This window comes from Lepus europaeus, chromosome 20 (assembly GCF_033115175.1).
Source record: "Lepus europaeus isolate LE1 chromosome 20, mLepTim1.pri, whole genome shotgun sequence".
Classification (NCBI taxonomy): Eukaryota; Metazoa; Chordata; class Mammalia; order Lagomorpha; family Leporidae; genus Lepus; species Lepus europaeus.
The window spans coordinates 32,671,276-32,688,177 of NC_084846.1; the positions used below are offsets into that span (position 1 = coordinate 32,671,276).

General features: G+C 45.9%; 1 protein-coding gene across 3 annotated transcripts in view; it reads right to left on the reverse strand.

The window, feature by feature from the left end:
* Positions 1–16,902, reverse strand: part of CPVL (carboxypeptidase vitellogenic like) — a 145,190-nt gene that overhangs the window by 122,823 nt on the left and 5,465 nt on the right. For 2 of the 3 annotated variants that reach the window (XM_062178615.1, XM_062178614.1), the window contains exon 2: positions 1,454–1,639. In XM_062178615.1, the coding sequence (XP_062034599.1) occupies positions 1,454–1,616 (163 nt within the window). In that variant the 5' untranslated portion in view covers positions 1,617–1,639. Of the gene's footprint in view, positions 1–1,453; positions 1,640–1,791; positions 1,805–16,902 lie in introns of those variants that run through there. The other variant, XM_062178616.1, reaches the window with a different exon arrangement.

The following is a 16,902-nucleotide window of genomic DNA, read 5'->3' on the forward strand; positions in this document are numbered from 1 at the left end:
TCCCAAACAATGCTGTTCCTCACCAAATCAACGCCTGCCACACCCCCATCATCTCCAATCACGAACATTCTCTCCTGTCCTCTTAAAATCCCTTCCTTGGCAACATGGCTCCCTGGCTCTCACCACCACTCCATTCCTCTGCTTCTCTCCACAAACAGTTCCTCAGAACAGCTGCCTCTAATCCATGTTATTGTGCAGGAATCTACTGGGGTCCAACAAGAGTAAGTCCTTCATCAATACAGTGATCTACCTAAGCACAAAGAAACATTAAGAGCAGGTGTGGGGCCAGAGCTGTGGTGCAGCGGGTTAACACCCTGGCCTGAAGCACCGGCATCCCATATGGGCACCGGTTCGAGACCCAGCTGCTCCACTTCCGATCCAGCTCTCTGCTATGGCCTGGGAAAGCAGTAGAAGATGGCCCAAGTCCTTGGGCCCCTGCACCCGCATGGGAGACCTGGAAGAAGCTCCTGACTCCTGGCTTCAGATTGGCGTAGCTCCGGCCATTGCGGCCAACTGGGGAGTGAACCATTGAATGGAAGACCTCTCTCTCTCTGCCTCTCCTCTCTGAGTAACTCTGACTTTCAAATAAATAAATCAATCTTTAAAAAAAGAGAGAGAGAGAGAGAGAAGGTGCACCACGAGGGAGACCTGGAAGAAGCTTCTGGCTCTTGGCTTTGGACTGGCACAGCTTGGGCCATTGCAAGCATCTGGGGAGTGAACCAGCAGATGGACGACCTCTCTGCCTTTCAAATAAATAAATCTTAAAAAAGTTTTAAAAAGCAGGTGCAGGTCATAAATTTGAGTCTCAGTAACACCAAAAAAAAAAAAAAAAAGGAAAACTGACATTCCCTAAATAAAGCCATTTGCAAACATTCATATTTGAAGAGCATTTTACATGCTACAGAGTTTCCATACATATTTTCTCACAGTATCTCTGCAAGTTGGATAAGATGATACACCTCCACCTTTTTAATGAAGAAACTGAGACTAGGATGTGCGAGTCCCTAGCCTGGAGAGGGAAAACAGCTGAGTGGGATGAGGTGAGGCTGTCTGGGTGTGAAAGGTGCCTCTGCCAGCTGGTATCTGGGCGACTCTGCCAAGTCCTCAATCTCTTCTGCTTTAGTTTGCACACGGGGAAAGCGAGTTCACACTCTAAGTTGTCAAGATGTTTAAATGAGGTCATGCAAAATGCTCAGACCCAATGACTGACACGCAGTAAGGTTTAAGGTTAGTGGGTAAGTGCCCATGGGGGAACAGGCACTAATTTTATAAATAGAAATGCTACAACTCAACAAGGTAGACAATCCCGACCTAATTCTCATTTTACCTCAAAAATCAGATAATATGCAACATCAAATAATTATAACTTGGAATAAAAAAACGGAGTAAAAATATTGGTAAGTATCTTGCATTCTGCTCAAAGTATACCACTGGTTCTCTATTTTAAACTCACCTTTCTTGATCTTCCCAGCTTCGATCAGAGGGGTAAGAAATAACGGCCGCCCAGCATTTCCCTTAGTTGGTTTTGTAATCTGGGCTTTTCTGTAGATGGAGCGGAACAGCCCATTGCTGGGGCTGACCATCAACAGGAGCAGCAACACAATCACCTTCCGCATGGCACCAAGCAGCCCTTCCCAGTCTAGGATGAAAAAATATTCCACAAATGAATCAAAAAGAGCTAGCCCTTTCACATGCAAGAAATCAATTTACTCACCCCTCCAAATGTTTCAGTGTGTGTGAGGGCCCTTAGCTAAGGCCTCCGTGAGTAATCAGACCCCAATCTCTGCTCACCCTGAAGCCCATGGTCTAGTTCAGGGTTATTTAAGGGACTCTCAAACAGGAGACCAGTTCCTATTTTTTTTTTAAATGTGGCCTGGAAAGTAAACTCAGTGGAGACTGAAATAAAACTTAAAGACAACAGGGCTCTGTAACCAATCACACACGAGTACAGCCCGTGTTCTGTGTCACTGCAGGAAGGCAGTGAGGTCTAAGAGCAGCACATTTCAGGCCCAGAGACGCTAGGAAGGCCTTGCCCAGGTCAGGTGTAAGTAAAAGGGGGCTGGAACTCAGGGGTCATAGGGAAGACATCACGGGTGGGTCGATAGCGTGAGCACCGGTGAGCCCTCAGGTGCCCATGCCCACTAGGCCAGGAAATTTAACACCAGCAATGGATGTCCAGTTATCCCACCTCCATCTCTTTCACAAATCATGACATTGTGTATTCAAGAAGATGAGACATGGAAGGAAGATAGGGAAAATCCCACAGGCAGCCACCTTCAGGTTACCCTCCATCCTGCTAGCTGATAGGTAAACTCAAGAAACCAGGTGCCAAACTTTAGGAGCACAAAGCTTTCCAAGGCTCTTCAGCTGTGATGTTTGCTAAGCGTATGCATCTGAGCTAAAGAGCCATAACAGCTTACAACTGTGTGGCAACTGACCTAACAACATAAACATGCGCGTTGTGCTTACCCTGGGCTTTCCCCTGCATTTTTAGCTGACAGGAATCTCAAGCAAAGATTATCATCACCAACTGTACGTAAGAACAACGACCCCCAGGAGTACCTCAAGCAAGGGCAGTAAAGTGGGGTCTGGCGGCCCTTCCACCCGGTCTCCCATTGCCTCCCCAAACATAAAATCCTCTTTTTGGGCGGCCCCATTCTTTGCTTCAAAGTTTCCCCCACTTTACGCTTAAACAATGGGTCTGAGCCTCTTTTCAGTCCCCGCTCCTTAGGCCCTGGCCACACCAACAGAGAGAACCCAGATCATAGGGCTACACGTCAGCCATCACAGGGATGCGCGAAAGAAAGAAAAATCTAACGGGCGGAACCAAGAAGTCACAGCAACACCGGAACGTGGGAACACCGGAGCCCTTTCAGAAGCGAGCGGTCCTTCAAGCCGGAAATCCGGAATCGAGGGTCCGCCTCACCGTGCGGGCCTTATTCCACCTGTCCAATCAGGTTTGTCTTGCCAGGTGTTAACGGCGCCATCTCTCTCCTACCTTATTCGTAAAGCTTTCCCCCACCCCCTAATTGGGAAAGCAGGTCTGAGACGTATGTGCCCCGCTTTTCTACTCGCGAGTAATGATAATAAAGGCTTTTCTCTTCAAAAAGACTCGCCTCCCACGGTGTATGTGGGAGCAACAGGCATGTTCCTGGCTCCAGGCTCCAGCCCTATCCCAGGCCAGCCACTGTGGGCATTTGAGGCGTGATCCAACAGATCGGAGCTCACTGTGTCTGTCTCCCTACTTCTTAAATAAACAAAAACAATGTTTAAAATATATTAAATGACTAAGTACTCCACTCAGATACCTGGACGCAAAAACGACATACAATTATGCAAATATTAGTCTGCTTTTGACTGCTCAGTGCTTTAACATGCCAAGCCATTAGAACATCTTTCAAATGTGTAGCAAACCATTAACCATATGCTTATCACAACCCAGTTTGGCACAGCATGAAAATATTGGTTGTAACAAATTTAAAAAGCTTTTCAACATTTCTCCAATAAAATAAGTTAATAATTATAATTTGATTGAGTATATAAGCCTTGTCGTATCTCAAAGTTAATGTAATAGAATTCCCTACACTTAATGTAATTAAAGACAACCAAATACATAATAGAGCTAAAAAATCCTCTTGCTATTAAGTATAACAGGGAACTGAATGAATTTTGAAACTGAAATTGGGTTCCCACAAAATCCAAGGGTAATAGCCATTAAAACATTATTTTTTAATTATACTAACTTGTTACACGGGTGCTTTAACAACAGAGCTACTTTCAAGAAATGCCTGAAATCAACAATGCTACTCTCTAACTGGTACAGGGAAAAAAAAAGAACTGGTATTAAAGAAAATGGAGGGCCGGCGCCGCGGCTCAATAGGCTAATCCTCCGCCCTGCAGCGCCGGCACCCCGGGTTCTAGTCCTGGTCGGGGCACCGGATTCTGTCCCGGTTGCCCCTCTTCCAAGCCAGCTCTCGCTGTGGCCCAGGAAGGCAGTGGAGGATGGCCCAAGTGCTTGGGCCCTGCACCCCATGGGAGACCAGGAGAAGCACCTGGCTCCTGGCTTCGGATCAGCGGGTGCACCGGCCACAGCGGCCATTGGAGGGTGAACCAAGGCAAAAGGAAGACCTTTCTGTCTGTCTCTCTCACTGTCTGCCTGTCAAAAAATAAAAAAAAGAAAGAAAGAAAGAAAATGGAAGAAGCTCTTCCCGTAAGGTTTTTTTCCTAGGGGCAAATGAGAAACTAACCATGCCATCTAATTCCTCATGTGTCTTCCTGCTGCAAGCCCCTAGCCCCCTTTAATGGAGGCTGTTAATATTTAAATAATCACCAGTAGTTACAGCACTTTCCTTGTAAGCAAATGTTGATTCAAAGGTGGTGAAGGAAGAGGCAAAAGCAGCCTTGTCTTAAGTGATGTAAATATAATACATAATAGTTGAGTCAGTTGAGTAAATCTCATTAACATTTAATCACACACTCTTCTAGCCATGGGTTCTGTGCAAGTGAATTAAAGCGAGGGCTCTCTTCATTTCAGAGTCTTGCCCAAGTCAGAATGCCACAACTCCGCCCAGCTGTCACCTCTCCTAATTAAAATGAAAGCTATTATCAGGAATGGAGAAGTGGGCTTTCCTTTTCTTCTGTAACACCTTTCTCAAATGTTTTTGCTTATCTTAAATTAGCCTTAATCTTCCTACTTATTTAAGCATTTATTGAACACATTTCTGTAGATCCTAGAGAAAGGTCTCCCCCTGACAAGTGAAAAAAACAAAATCTTACACTTTGTCATATCTACTTGAAATAATATGAAGACATTGGTGCTATTTCTAGTTCATACCATATTGAAGGGTTCAGGAAAAATGTTCTTAAGTGTTTAGAAACCATAAAATCTAGGTGAATACCAAGCAGTATTGGCAGAATCAGACTAAAGCTCAAAACTACAAAATTTGCTAAAGTTGTCTCACTAAACCTTAACTATTACAGTTAGAAACCATGTGTCCAATGTATAATTATATATTAAAGCTATTAATCATAATGTTCTTTAGAATAATGAAAAATGTCAACAATTTGAATGCCCCACTATAAGACATCAGATAATTAAGTTACTATACAATAAAACGATGGAGATATACACAGCAATTAAAGTGACTTTACAGAGAATGTTCTGGAAAATATGATAAATGACTAGATTAAGAATAGGCTGGCTATTTGATATGTTGTCCTTATTTTAATATTTCTCAAGGATTTCTAAATGTTCTGTAATGATTAATCTTATAATCAGAAAAAAAGTTTAGGTTTTGCTTTTTTTAAAACAAAGTAAAGCAGCTGGTAGCGAAGGCAAAGAAAATGCTTGTTTCTTATTCCTTGTTACTACCTGGTTATGACCTCTTGCGTTTCCTAGGAATAAGGTTCTATTGTTCTTCCGGAACTGACTTTTCTTTCTCTTGCATTCTATTAAGATGTGCCCCGATCTCCTGACACCCCAGAACCTGGGACTCAGGGTTTCACTATGGCAGATGAAAACTCTCTGTATAAAAGTGAGTTGCTGTGGTAAGGATTTATTGTCTCTAGACTCGTATTTCATTGTGCCTCCAGGAAAGTCCCTGAGGAGTGTGCACCGAGTTGGTACTGGGCAAATATTTGTTGAGTTGTTAGATCTAAACAGTCAGACCAACTCGAGATAATCAATGTTCATGTGGTCCAGTTCCTTCATCTGGCAGACTAGAAAACTGAGAGGTAACTCAGTGTTGATGAAGATGACACCATTAGTGAGCAAGTGGGCCAAGGCTGAAAGCCAGGATTATTTATGCATGAATTCTAATGTGCTTCCATGCTCCCATCCGTGGCTACAATTATATTCAAATATTCCGACTCTTATCGTCTCAATAGCTACTAACAGCGTGTAATAGTCGTAGATTGTCAGATGATGTGGCAAGCAAGCAAATGAATAAGTAGAAACAGAGATAGGCAAATCTTTCAGAAGGCTGGTTTCTAGTCACAGCTGTGTAGTGATCCAGGTTCTACCACGACTCCTCAGTGGGCCCAGGGCAAGGCAGCAATTCCGGTTCCTCTTCGTTTGCTAGATCCAGCCCAGAGAGCTGATGGTTAAATTTCCATGCACGGAAACTTAGCACTGAAATAAGTTTAAAAGTGAGCTTACTGGGGCCAGTGCTGTGGTGTAGCAGGTAAAGCCATTGCCTACAGTGCCAGCATCTCAACCAGTGCCAGCGCTGGTTCAAGTCTCAGCTGTTCCACTTCCGATCCAGCTCTCTGCTATGGCCTGGGAAAGCAGTGGAAGATGGCCAAAGTTCTTGGGCCCCTGCACCCACGTGGAAGACCAGGAAGAAGCTCCTGGCTCCTGGCTTTGGATCGGCACAGCTTCGGCTGTTGTGGCCATCTGAGGAGTGAAACAGCGCATGGAAGATTCTCTCTCCCTGACTCTACCTCTCTGTAACTCTGCCTTTCAAATAAATAAATAAATCTTAAAAAATAAAAAATAAAAAAACCTGAGCTTATTAAAAAGTACTCAAAAACTGTTCACTTCCTAATTACTACTAGATTTTACTATTTTCTATGGTCTGGAGTTGGGTTTTCTGTATGTCTGGAGGGCAGTTTATATAATTGTTTGCATCTGTGTATGTTTTTTCCACCTCTGAGTCCAGGAATCTTATTAGTGGCTTGAAATGAGCAGTGGTCGGGGTGTTTATACCGCAGAAATCAGCGTAGTCCCTAAATCCTGAATTTAACTCCCAGAAAACAATTTAAATATTTACCCTGCACATATTGGCCTCACCCTCATCACTTGTAAGATGAGCCAGGCGCCTGAAATGACCAGTAGAAGGTCCAAAAGGGAAAATCCCGTCTAACTGTACTCTCTGTGTACAAGCCACCAGTAACATACCAGATGCACCAGGCCCAAGACAAGACAGCTGAGAGCCACTGGAAAGGGGTGTTCTACCACCAAGAGAAGAATCAAACACAAAAACTCCAGAATGAGGACAGAGAAACCAACAGCAAAGGTTTAAGTTAGTCTTAGGAGGGCAAGTCAGAAGGTGTTTGGGAAAATGGAATTCAAAGACAGGCATAGTTTGCTTCAGAAAGATTTCAAAGTTATGTTTTTTTCACTAAACATATGTTCCATGAACTTTCTGAATATCCCTCATATATTCCTTCCTTTTCACATCTCCAAGTTATACTACAGCTTACTCTAAACAAAGGATAAATATCTTTCATGTAAAAAACATTTTGTGGTAATTAAAAATAGTTATTTGGATTTCCCTTACATATTTAAGGGCTTTGTAGCTCCCAACATAAGATTATTCCATTACACACACACACACACACACAGGCCAACTAGTAACAGACACTTCCATGAAATCTACAATAAAAGAAAGGTTCAAGAATGTGGTTCTGTTTAAAACAGATTCATTATTCAAATGTATCCTAAGCTTCTGAATTCTATAATAAAGTGCTATTGTGCAATCCTGAATTAAATACCAACCAAAATTCCAAATCTAGCTGTTTTGCTAAAAGATTTCCATGCAAAACAATAGTGGAAAAAAAAAACCTTTATTTTGATGGATCCACTATTCATATTCTTTAAGAAATCATTTTAATTTCTAAAATTGATATTTGAAGCAGTCTTTTCCCAGAGAGGGAATGGTACATGACACACTAGGTAAAGGACAACCTTCTGCTGGAGGAACATTGACACTTACACACCTATCTCCCCGGCACAGGCTGCCCTTCTGGCATCAGACAGCCACGTCTAATCTCACTAATGAATTAGGCATCGCTATCTCTGTCACCACAGCCTGGACCCACAGGAAAGGAAGACAAACTGAGATACGAGGCAGGTACAGAATGAAGAGTCAGGAAGAGGAGAAAAAAAAATAATAGGATCTGATACCCTAGTAATGAGCATTACCTTGAAATCTCATTCCACCAGGAGGAAAATGTGAGCAGAGGTGGGGCTGGGGAGTGGACCTAAAAGGCAGACAACATTAATAACGGTTTTGAAGTAGGAAGATTATCCTCAGAATCAAAGATGTCACCATGAAAATGACACCAATACCAGCTACCACATACTAAACCCTTGCTACGTAGAGGACACTTCAAAAATCTGTGCAAAAATGGAATTAAAAAACAAATGCAGGGGTGGGCATTCCACTTAACAATTAAGAATTCTAGCAGCCTACATTGGAGCACTAGGGTTTGAATACCAGCTCCAGCTTCCAGCTAATATATTTCTTGGGAGGTAGCAGGTGATGGCTCAAGTACTTGGGTTCCTACCACCACATGGGAGACTTGCATTGGGTTTCAGGCTTCTGGCTTTGATTTGATCCAGCCTGGCTGTCACAGGCATTTAGGACGTAAACCAGCAAATGGAAGTTCTGTCTGTCTCTGTTTCAAACAAAATCAAAATAAGTAATAAATTTAAGAAAAAACTAGGGGGTAGCAATATTATGGCACAATGGGTTAAGTAAGTCACCACCTATGACACTGGCATCCTGTATCAGAATGCCTGGTTGCTCTGTTTCCCATCCAGTTGCCTGCTAAAGCAGTGGAAAATAGTCCACGTGTTTGGGCCCCTGCCACCCATGTAGGAGACCCAGATGGAGTTCCAGCTTTCTGATTTCAGCTTTGCCCAGCCCCAGCCATTGCATCCATCTGAGGAATGAACCACTGGATGAAAGATCCTCTCTCTCTCTCTTTCTCTCTCTCCAGTCCACCTTTCAAATAAATAAAACAAATCTTTAAAAAAAATTTACAAGAAGTCAACGCATAGAAAAGGAGGCCATGCAAAGATACATGCAAAATGGCTACGTGACAACAGATACAGAGAATGGAGTGCAGCGTCTATAAACCAAGGAACGTGGAGGAGTGTTGGTAAATGCCAAAAGCTGAAAGAGGCAAGGAAGGATTCTCCCCTCCCAGGGTACCAGAGGCAGTGCGACCCTACTGACATACTGATTCAGGACACCCACCTTCCAGGACTATAGGACAATAAATCGGTGTGATTTCAAATCATCCAGATTATGGTACTGGGTTGCAGCCACCCTCAGAAACAGTGGAATCATCACTGGAGGTGGGGAAGATCGTGGAGGGAGCTGGGAAGGAGAGGGGAAGGCACACAACTCTAAGAGCTGCCTGTTAGGCATCCAAGCAAAAACTTGGCGTGCTCCATAAGGAAATGCAAATGCAAGTTACACCGATTTCTTACGCAAAGTATGTTTGGAATTATTATAATCCAGGATTTCTTAGAGTCCTTCACAGAATATTAGTTCCACAAGATATTAATAAAGTTTCTAAGGAAAAATGGGAAATTCTGTTGGGTCAAATTAAATGGGTTTCTTTCTTGTAAATCATCCAGAGCCCTCCACGCATGGGCAGCACGTGTTTCTTTGACCGTGACACTGATCTTGGGCCCCAAGGCCACAGCTTTATATGAGAAACATCAGATGCACAGACTAAGTCCCAGTTTAAATAATGTTCTGGTGCCCCTCAGCCCTTAAGTAGCAAAGCTCAAATATAAAGCCAGATCTGGACACTTCAAAAGCACACACACTCTATATTCCACCATAAAAACGCTATGACAGAATATGCTTCAGTGCCACTTTGGATAAAAGCAGATTTTCTGGATAAGCTGGATTGTTTTGGTTTACCATCTGCAGGATTTATCAGTGCTGAAATTGCAAGTGATTTAAAGACACGTTTATCTGCAAAGAATTGAAAACCACAGGCCCAGAAATTGCTTCATAATGGATTTCCAGCATATCACGGTACTTCCAAAAGATCGTGAAGAAATGGAATAAGATAAGTTTATTTTGTTCCGAAAAAATTAAATTCATGCATGATTTCTTCACAATACACATCTTCCATAAACTTTCAGAGGCCTCCTTGTATGCATGGATGTGAAAATTGATTTGCACCAAATGCATCTGGAGTGTACATCCTTCAGTTTTAAAAATAACTTTTTGCAGGGTGGCTATAAATCTTCATCCTTTAGGACTTCAGAATCTCATGGCAAATACAGTGACTTCCAGTGAGAAAGTCGTTACTAGTTTTGCTCAACTAAATGTAGCACTGTGGTTTTTTTTCTTTTTTTTTTTAGAATCAGCCTCCATTTAGTTGCCTACTACCATGAAATTTTTCAAATGAAAAATTAAGATACACGGTGTGGCAAGATTGGGACCAATGAGTAAGAGCCTTTTACAGAGTGTGATAAGAAACTTCTCCCTGATTCCAAGAGAACTACCTTCAGCTGTGTTACTCCCTCTACTTTCCCTCACTGTGGGAGCAGTGAGCACCGTGTGCCCCCTCACGTTACTCTACTCCTTTCCTCAGCTCTTTTCCACAGACCGTCTCACCGATCCTCACCGCCAGTCCTGGAAGGTGTTGGTGCAGCTCTTCAAGAGAGCCCCCTGTTCACTGAGCAACCTTCCAAGTAGTGACATGCCAGGGAGCTCAGAGCAGAGCCAGACTGCATCTTCACCCGACCGGCTGAGGTTGGCTCCTACCATGGATCAGCCTCCAGCTCAGGCATGGAGAACACAAGAGACAGTGGCTGCCTTCCCGAAATTTACTATCAAGTGGGGAGACAGAAATAGAGAGAAAGAGAGAGGGAGGGAGAAGGGAGAGAGGGAGGAACGAAAGAAGGAAGGAGGGAGGGAGGGAGGGAGGGAGGGAGGGAAGGAAGGAAGGAAGGAAGGAAGGAAGGAAGGAAGGAAGGAAGGAAGGAAGGAAGGAAGGAACCTATTAAGAAAATTAAAGCAAAGAGCAAAGGGATGGAGAGTGATGGAAGCAAGAGTGGTCAGGACGGTCAAGGAAGGCCCCTAGGAGGAAGTAAATGAGTAGATCCGAAAACCACAAGAGAGTTCCATGTGAGTATCTAGGAAGAGAGAGCTCTGGGCACAAGAACACTGACTGCAAACATCCCACAATAGAAGATGATGAGGATGGAGTCCAGTGAGCAATGGATGGCCTGGTATCAACCAGACCACGCAGAGGAGTAAAAGCCCACATGTGTCTCAGGGAGGCTGCTTCTTCCCAGCTTCGCCCGTTTCCAACAACATAGAGAGTCCGAGAGTGCAAGACTCTCTTCCTCACTCTGCGGAGGACTGGGGATCCAGGTGGAAACATTTACCTGATGGCTAAATTTGGGTAAACAGGCCATGTGGGGCTCAGCTCACTCCCTGTCCCTGTGTAGAGCGTGCTCTCCTCCATCCACCCATCTGTGAGCTCATGAAGGACTCACAAGTCTGCCCAACGCAGCTTCAGTCATAGGGAGCCCATCTGCCCAAAAATAAAATCTCAGTTCCAACCCAGCCTCCCTCGGTCACAGGATGATTTTTTGAGATCCGCTACCTTGCTCTTTGTCTTCTTTCTGGATGTCTTCAGAACTCAGTAGAGGTACTAGGTCTTGGGCTCCCTCAACAGTGAAATGTGGGCTCCATTCTAAGTGTAACCACTGCACTGCACTGTCTCTGTTATCCTGCAAACACTGCAGCCTGTACATATCCAAAGACAAGCATGACTGACAGTACCAGAACTTGAAATCCCACACTAGAGAGGTTGAGAGTTGAGCCTGAGAACTGACCTCTAACATGAAACCAGCAGAAACGGTTCCCTTAGGTAATCAAAGAGCAAGAAGTCAACCAAACTCCCTAAGTGAGCATTTTAAAATCCAAGCTGGAGAAAAGAGAAAAGGCCCACAGACGGGTTCCTCTGGTTCCTGAGTCATTGACACAATCTCTGGTGTTGCTCTGTCAGCAGTTTCTGAGAGCAAAGCAAAACCAGTTTGCACTGTCTCGCTGGCAGCATTCTGACTCGTGTCCGTATCATCTGCTGGAACCATCAGTGACCTCTACATTTGCAAACTCAAAAGAGAAATTTCAGTTTCACCACACTGGGCTTTTCTGACACAGCGACATAGCCCCTTTGGCAAATCTGCCATTGCCTCGCTGTCTGTAACCCGCCCTCTCCTGGATCTCAGAGTTCTATTCTTGGAGTTCCCTTTTCCTCCACCCTTCTTCTTCCACATTGGGTTTCCAGGGATTCCATGCCTGGTGCACTGCTTATCTCGCTGCACACACACTCCCCAGGGTGGGCTCATCACTTTAACTAGCACTTTCTGCCGACGTCACTTAAAATGATAGCTCCTCCCCAAAGTTTCAGGTTCCCCTACCCAGCTGCCCGTGGAACTGTTTCACCTGATGTCCCATGGGTACTTCACAGCAACAAGCCAAAGAGAACTCAATCCTTCTGCTAGGACGTGGAGAATTTGCATTTCTTTCTGTTTCCTCACAAAATATCTCTTGAATGAGAATGGAAAGACATTTTTAAAGGGTGTAAAGTCCATGGGTCAAAAAAATAGGAGAGAGGATAAGAGATGAAGCAGATCAAACTGTTGTGGCTGCTGTTAGCTGGAAAGCGAACCAAGAGCGTACAGAAGAACGAAGCTGAAAGTCAGTAAGAAACAGGCTCATGGCCGGTGCCGTGGCTTAACAGGCTAATCCTCCGCCTTGCGGCACCGGCACACCGGGTTCTAGTCCCAGTCGGGGCGCCAGATTCTATCCCGGCTGCCCCTCTTCCAGGCCAGCTCTCTGCTGTGGCCCGGGAGTGCAGTGGAGGATGGCCCAAGTGCTTGGGCCCTGCACCCGCATGGGAGACCAGAAGCATCTGGCTCCTGGCTTCGGATCAGCGAGATGCGCTGGCCGCAGCGGCCATTGGAGGGTGAACCAACGGCAAAAAGGAAGACCTTTCTCTCTGTCTCTCTCTCTCTCACTATCCACTCTGCCTGTCAAAAAAAAAAAAAAAAAAAAAGAAAGAAAAGAAAAGAAACAGGCTCATTCCACTGCAGGACAGAAGGCTCAAGAATGGTACTTCTGAGGCCACGCCCCTGTACAATACCTTTGATGTAAACACTGGATGCTCTCAGGCCCCAGGCTCCTGTAGCCTCCCAGTCTCCCTCTCTAGCCTAAAGTCTCTTTGCAAATCAGCCTCCTACTGAAATTAGTCCGCTAAGCTGAGGAGTGGCACAGCCTGCCCGACAGGGTCCCTCATCACAGGACCCGTGAGGTGCTTTGTCTCCTCTACACATAACGTCTTAGGATTTTTCATCTTAGGGATTTTTCCAGGAATTGCAGGCCCTAAGCTAAAAGTAACCACCACCTTACTCATGGAACCCACGTTGCCGTCATCAAAATTCCCAAGAGAACATGATATCACTGGCCAATCAAAGGAGGATCATGGAAGGCTGGTGTTGTGGTGTAGCAGGTAAAGCCACCACTTGTGATATCAGCACACCATCTGGGCACCAGTTCGAGTCTTGGCTGCTCCATTTCCAATCCAGCTCCCTGCTAATAGCCTGGGAAAAGCAGCAGAGAATGGCCCAAGTGCTTGCACCCCTCCACCCATGTGGAAAACCTGGAAGAAGCTCCTAGTTCATGGCTTCAGCCTGGCCCAGCCCCAGCCACCTCAACCATCTGGGGAGTGAACCTGTAGAGGGAAGGTGGAAGCTCAAACTCTAATTTTCAAATAAATAAATATTAATAAGAAGGAAAAAAGGAGGCCCACGAGGAGTACTGCAGACCAGGGACCTGCACACAATGTGAACACAGCCTCTTAACCTCAAGTTCAACCTTCAAGAACCTTTCCCCCCATCCCCCAGGAGGACCCAAGGATTAAGCAGCAGGTGCCCAGTGACTATCTCTGAGCTTTGCAGTGAGCTCTACTTTCTTCCACCACCTGGTGTGAGTGATTGACTTGCTCCACATCGGGCGAGGGGACTCAGGTTCTGGGGCTTCTACAATAACACTGCAGAAGGCAAAGGTGAGGCTGTCTTCTTACCCTTGATATTAACTTGCCTCTTCCGCTTGCTAAACAGAGACTGCTGAGAGAATCCAATACTGAACCGCCATGGTCACTGGACAGTGGCCAGTCCGATGGTCCCCTCTTCCCTGCCCCAGCCTTTGACTCACTGGGCACTCAGCCACACCCTTGGGAGGCATATTCTCCTTCCCCTGGTCCCTGGGGTGTGTTACCTGTTGGCTACAGACGAGCTAAGAGACCTAACTTGGTGCCAGGACAAATGTGTGCCTGCTAGTCTTTGGTCAGTGGGCTTCAACACCCCACTGGAAAGGTGAGCTGGGGAAAAGCAGAGAAGTTCAGGAGGTTGTAAGTCACAGGGAGAAGACATGACAAAGCCAGAAGCCATTCAAACAAGGATGGAGGGCTGAGGGTCCCAGATCACGCTGACGCTGACACAGGCACTGAAACCTTCTCCCACTGGTCCTGGGGGTACAGCCCATCAGCTTCCAGCCTGCGCCTGGTCAACCAATGCTCCCCTGGGCAAGTCCTGGGCTTTGATTCCTTCCTTTGTAAATTGTAGGGACGGCCGGCGCCACAGCTCACTAGGCTAATCCTCCGCCTGCGGCGCCGGCACACCAGGTTCTAGTCCCGGTTGGGGCACCGGATTCTGTCCCGGTCGCTCCTTTTCCAGTCCAGCTCTCTGCTGTGGCCTGGGAAGGCAGTGGAGGATGGCCCAGGTCCTTGTGCCCTGCACCCACATGGGAGACCAGGAGGAAGCACCTGGCTCCTGGCTTCGGATCGGCACAGCGTACCGGCTGCAACGCGCCGGCCATAGCGGCCACTTGGGGGGTGAACCAACAGAAAAAGGAAGACCTTTCTCTTTGTCTCTCTCTCACTGTCTAACTCTGCCTGTCAAAAAAAAAAAAAAAATTGTAGGGACTCCATTATAGGCTACATAGTTCCCAACATCCTCTCTGGGCTTGGGATAAGTAGACTTCTGAAAAACAGCCAATGAGTGAGGGATAAAACTGTTCCAGGCTCTGAGTCACGGTTAGGAACTTCCATGGCCACTCCAGGGGCCCTGGTCCTACACAGCTCTGTCAGAGTGTTTATGAGGCTGATAACCTCAGACAACTTTTTTGGTCAATGCTATGAAACTTGTTCAATTATATGTGTTTTTTTTTTTTAAGCATGGATTTAAAAAAAAAAAAAAACCTATTAACAAATTATAAACCAATGGCTTCCAGCAAGTTTTCTATGAAACAAAAGTCCCAGATTGGCAACCAGCAAGATTTCAGGCTCTCACGGGGTGAACGGTGGAGAGGGTCTCAGTCTCGCACGGGTGGCTGCATCTGCCAGTTCAGAAAGTCCCTGGGTCACAAAGGCACGAGAGGGTCACTCTCCTCTGAACTGAGTGAGTTCTCCAAACACTCCAAAACGCAGAAGGGAAGAGCACACAACAGAACCGAGCAGGTTTCCAGAGGACGCCTCTCCTCCACAAACCCAGGCTGGAAGATGTTCCATTTTCAGAATGAGCAGTGGCTGCCAGTTGCCCCTTGTGCCAAACAGAAACTCCACATCACAGGGTCCACATGTGCCTTGCAATGGCTTCCTCTTTAACTTTCCTATTTCTTGCTGCTCACCATGGGAGCTTGTGGGCTTTTCGCCAGCCAGCCCTTTCCCGGCAAACTACCTACTCTGCCTCGCTTGCATTCAATTATCATTGTTTGTTCACTGAAATGTACAGGACCCTCCACACTCCTTCATGCAAACATTTTTCTCTCCTTTAACAGAACTCAACCCATTAGGGATCTCCAGGGCATATCCAAAGGGGTGAAATTTGCTAAAACTTCTGAGAGAGAGAGTTGAAAAAGGGACAGCACCTGCACTTCAAAGATCAACAGACCTAAGAAACAGACATACGTACTACAAGTAAGTAGCTGTTGCAATAAGGTCCACATTCTGCAACCCACTACAAATAAACACAGCATTTCCTAAAGTTCCCCTTGGATGATCAGTCCACTTGCAATGCAAAGCCTCTTTCTCCTTATACAACTGGCTACTTCTAACTCCTGGGCAAAAAGGGACTGAACTAGGTTCAATCCTGCTGCGGCCCCTACCTCTTATTCTACTCTCTCTCCAAAGATTCCCAATGAAAGGAAAATATAGAAGAAGCAAAACGTGACCTTAGAGATGCCCAAAAGTGGGACCACGTGGAAAAAGGGAAGGTGGGTGGGGTGAAAAAGACAGAAACAGAGTTTTTCCTCATTTCAGCCTTCAAAGAAATCAGCAGAGGGTCAGGGCATTGTTGAAGAAGAATGAATGAGGTGATTTTTTTTTTTTTTTGGACAGGCAGAGTGGATAGTAAGAGAGAGAGAGACAGAGAGAAAGGTCTTCCTTTTTGCCGTTGGTTCACCCTCCAATGGCCGCTGCGGCCAGCGCATCTCGCTGATCCGAAGCCAGGAGCCAGGTGCTTCTCCTGGTCTCCCATGCGGGTGCAGGGCCCAAGGACTTGGGCCATCCTCCACTGCCTTCCCGGGCCATAGCAGAGAGCTGGCCTGGAAGAGGGGCAACCAGGACAGAATCCGGCGCCCCAACCGGGACTAGAACCTGGTGTGCTGGCGCCGCAAGGCGGAGGATTAGCCTGTTAAGCCACGGCGCCGGCCTGAATGAGGTGATTATTAAACTGCAAGGAGGAGAAAGGTTGCAGGATCTCTGTGTGAGCCTCAGGGGCTGGCATTTCTGAGTGAGGTTATCCTTTGATTGAAAACAAGGCAGGGGGCCGGTGCTGTGGCATAGCAGGTAAAGCCGATGCCTGCAGTGCCAGCATCCCATATGGGCCCGGTTCGAGTCTTAGCTGCTCCTCTTCCAATCCAGCTCTCTGCTATGGCCTGGGAAAGCAGTAGAAGATGGCCCAAGTGTCTGGGCCCCTGCATCCAAGTGGGAGGCCCTGAAGAAGCTCCTGGCTCCTGATCGGCACAGCTCCAGCTATTGTGGCCACCTGGGGAGTGAACCAGCAAATGGAAGACTCTCTCTCTCTCTGCTTCTCCTTCTCTCTATGTGTAATTCTATCAAATAAAAAAATAAATCTTT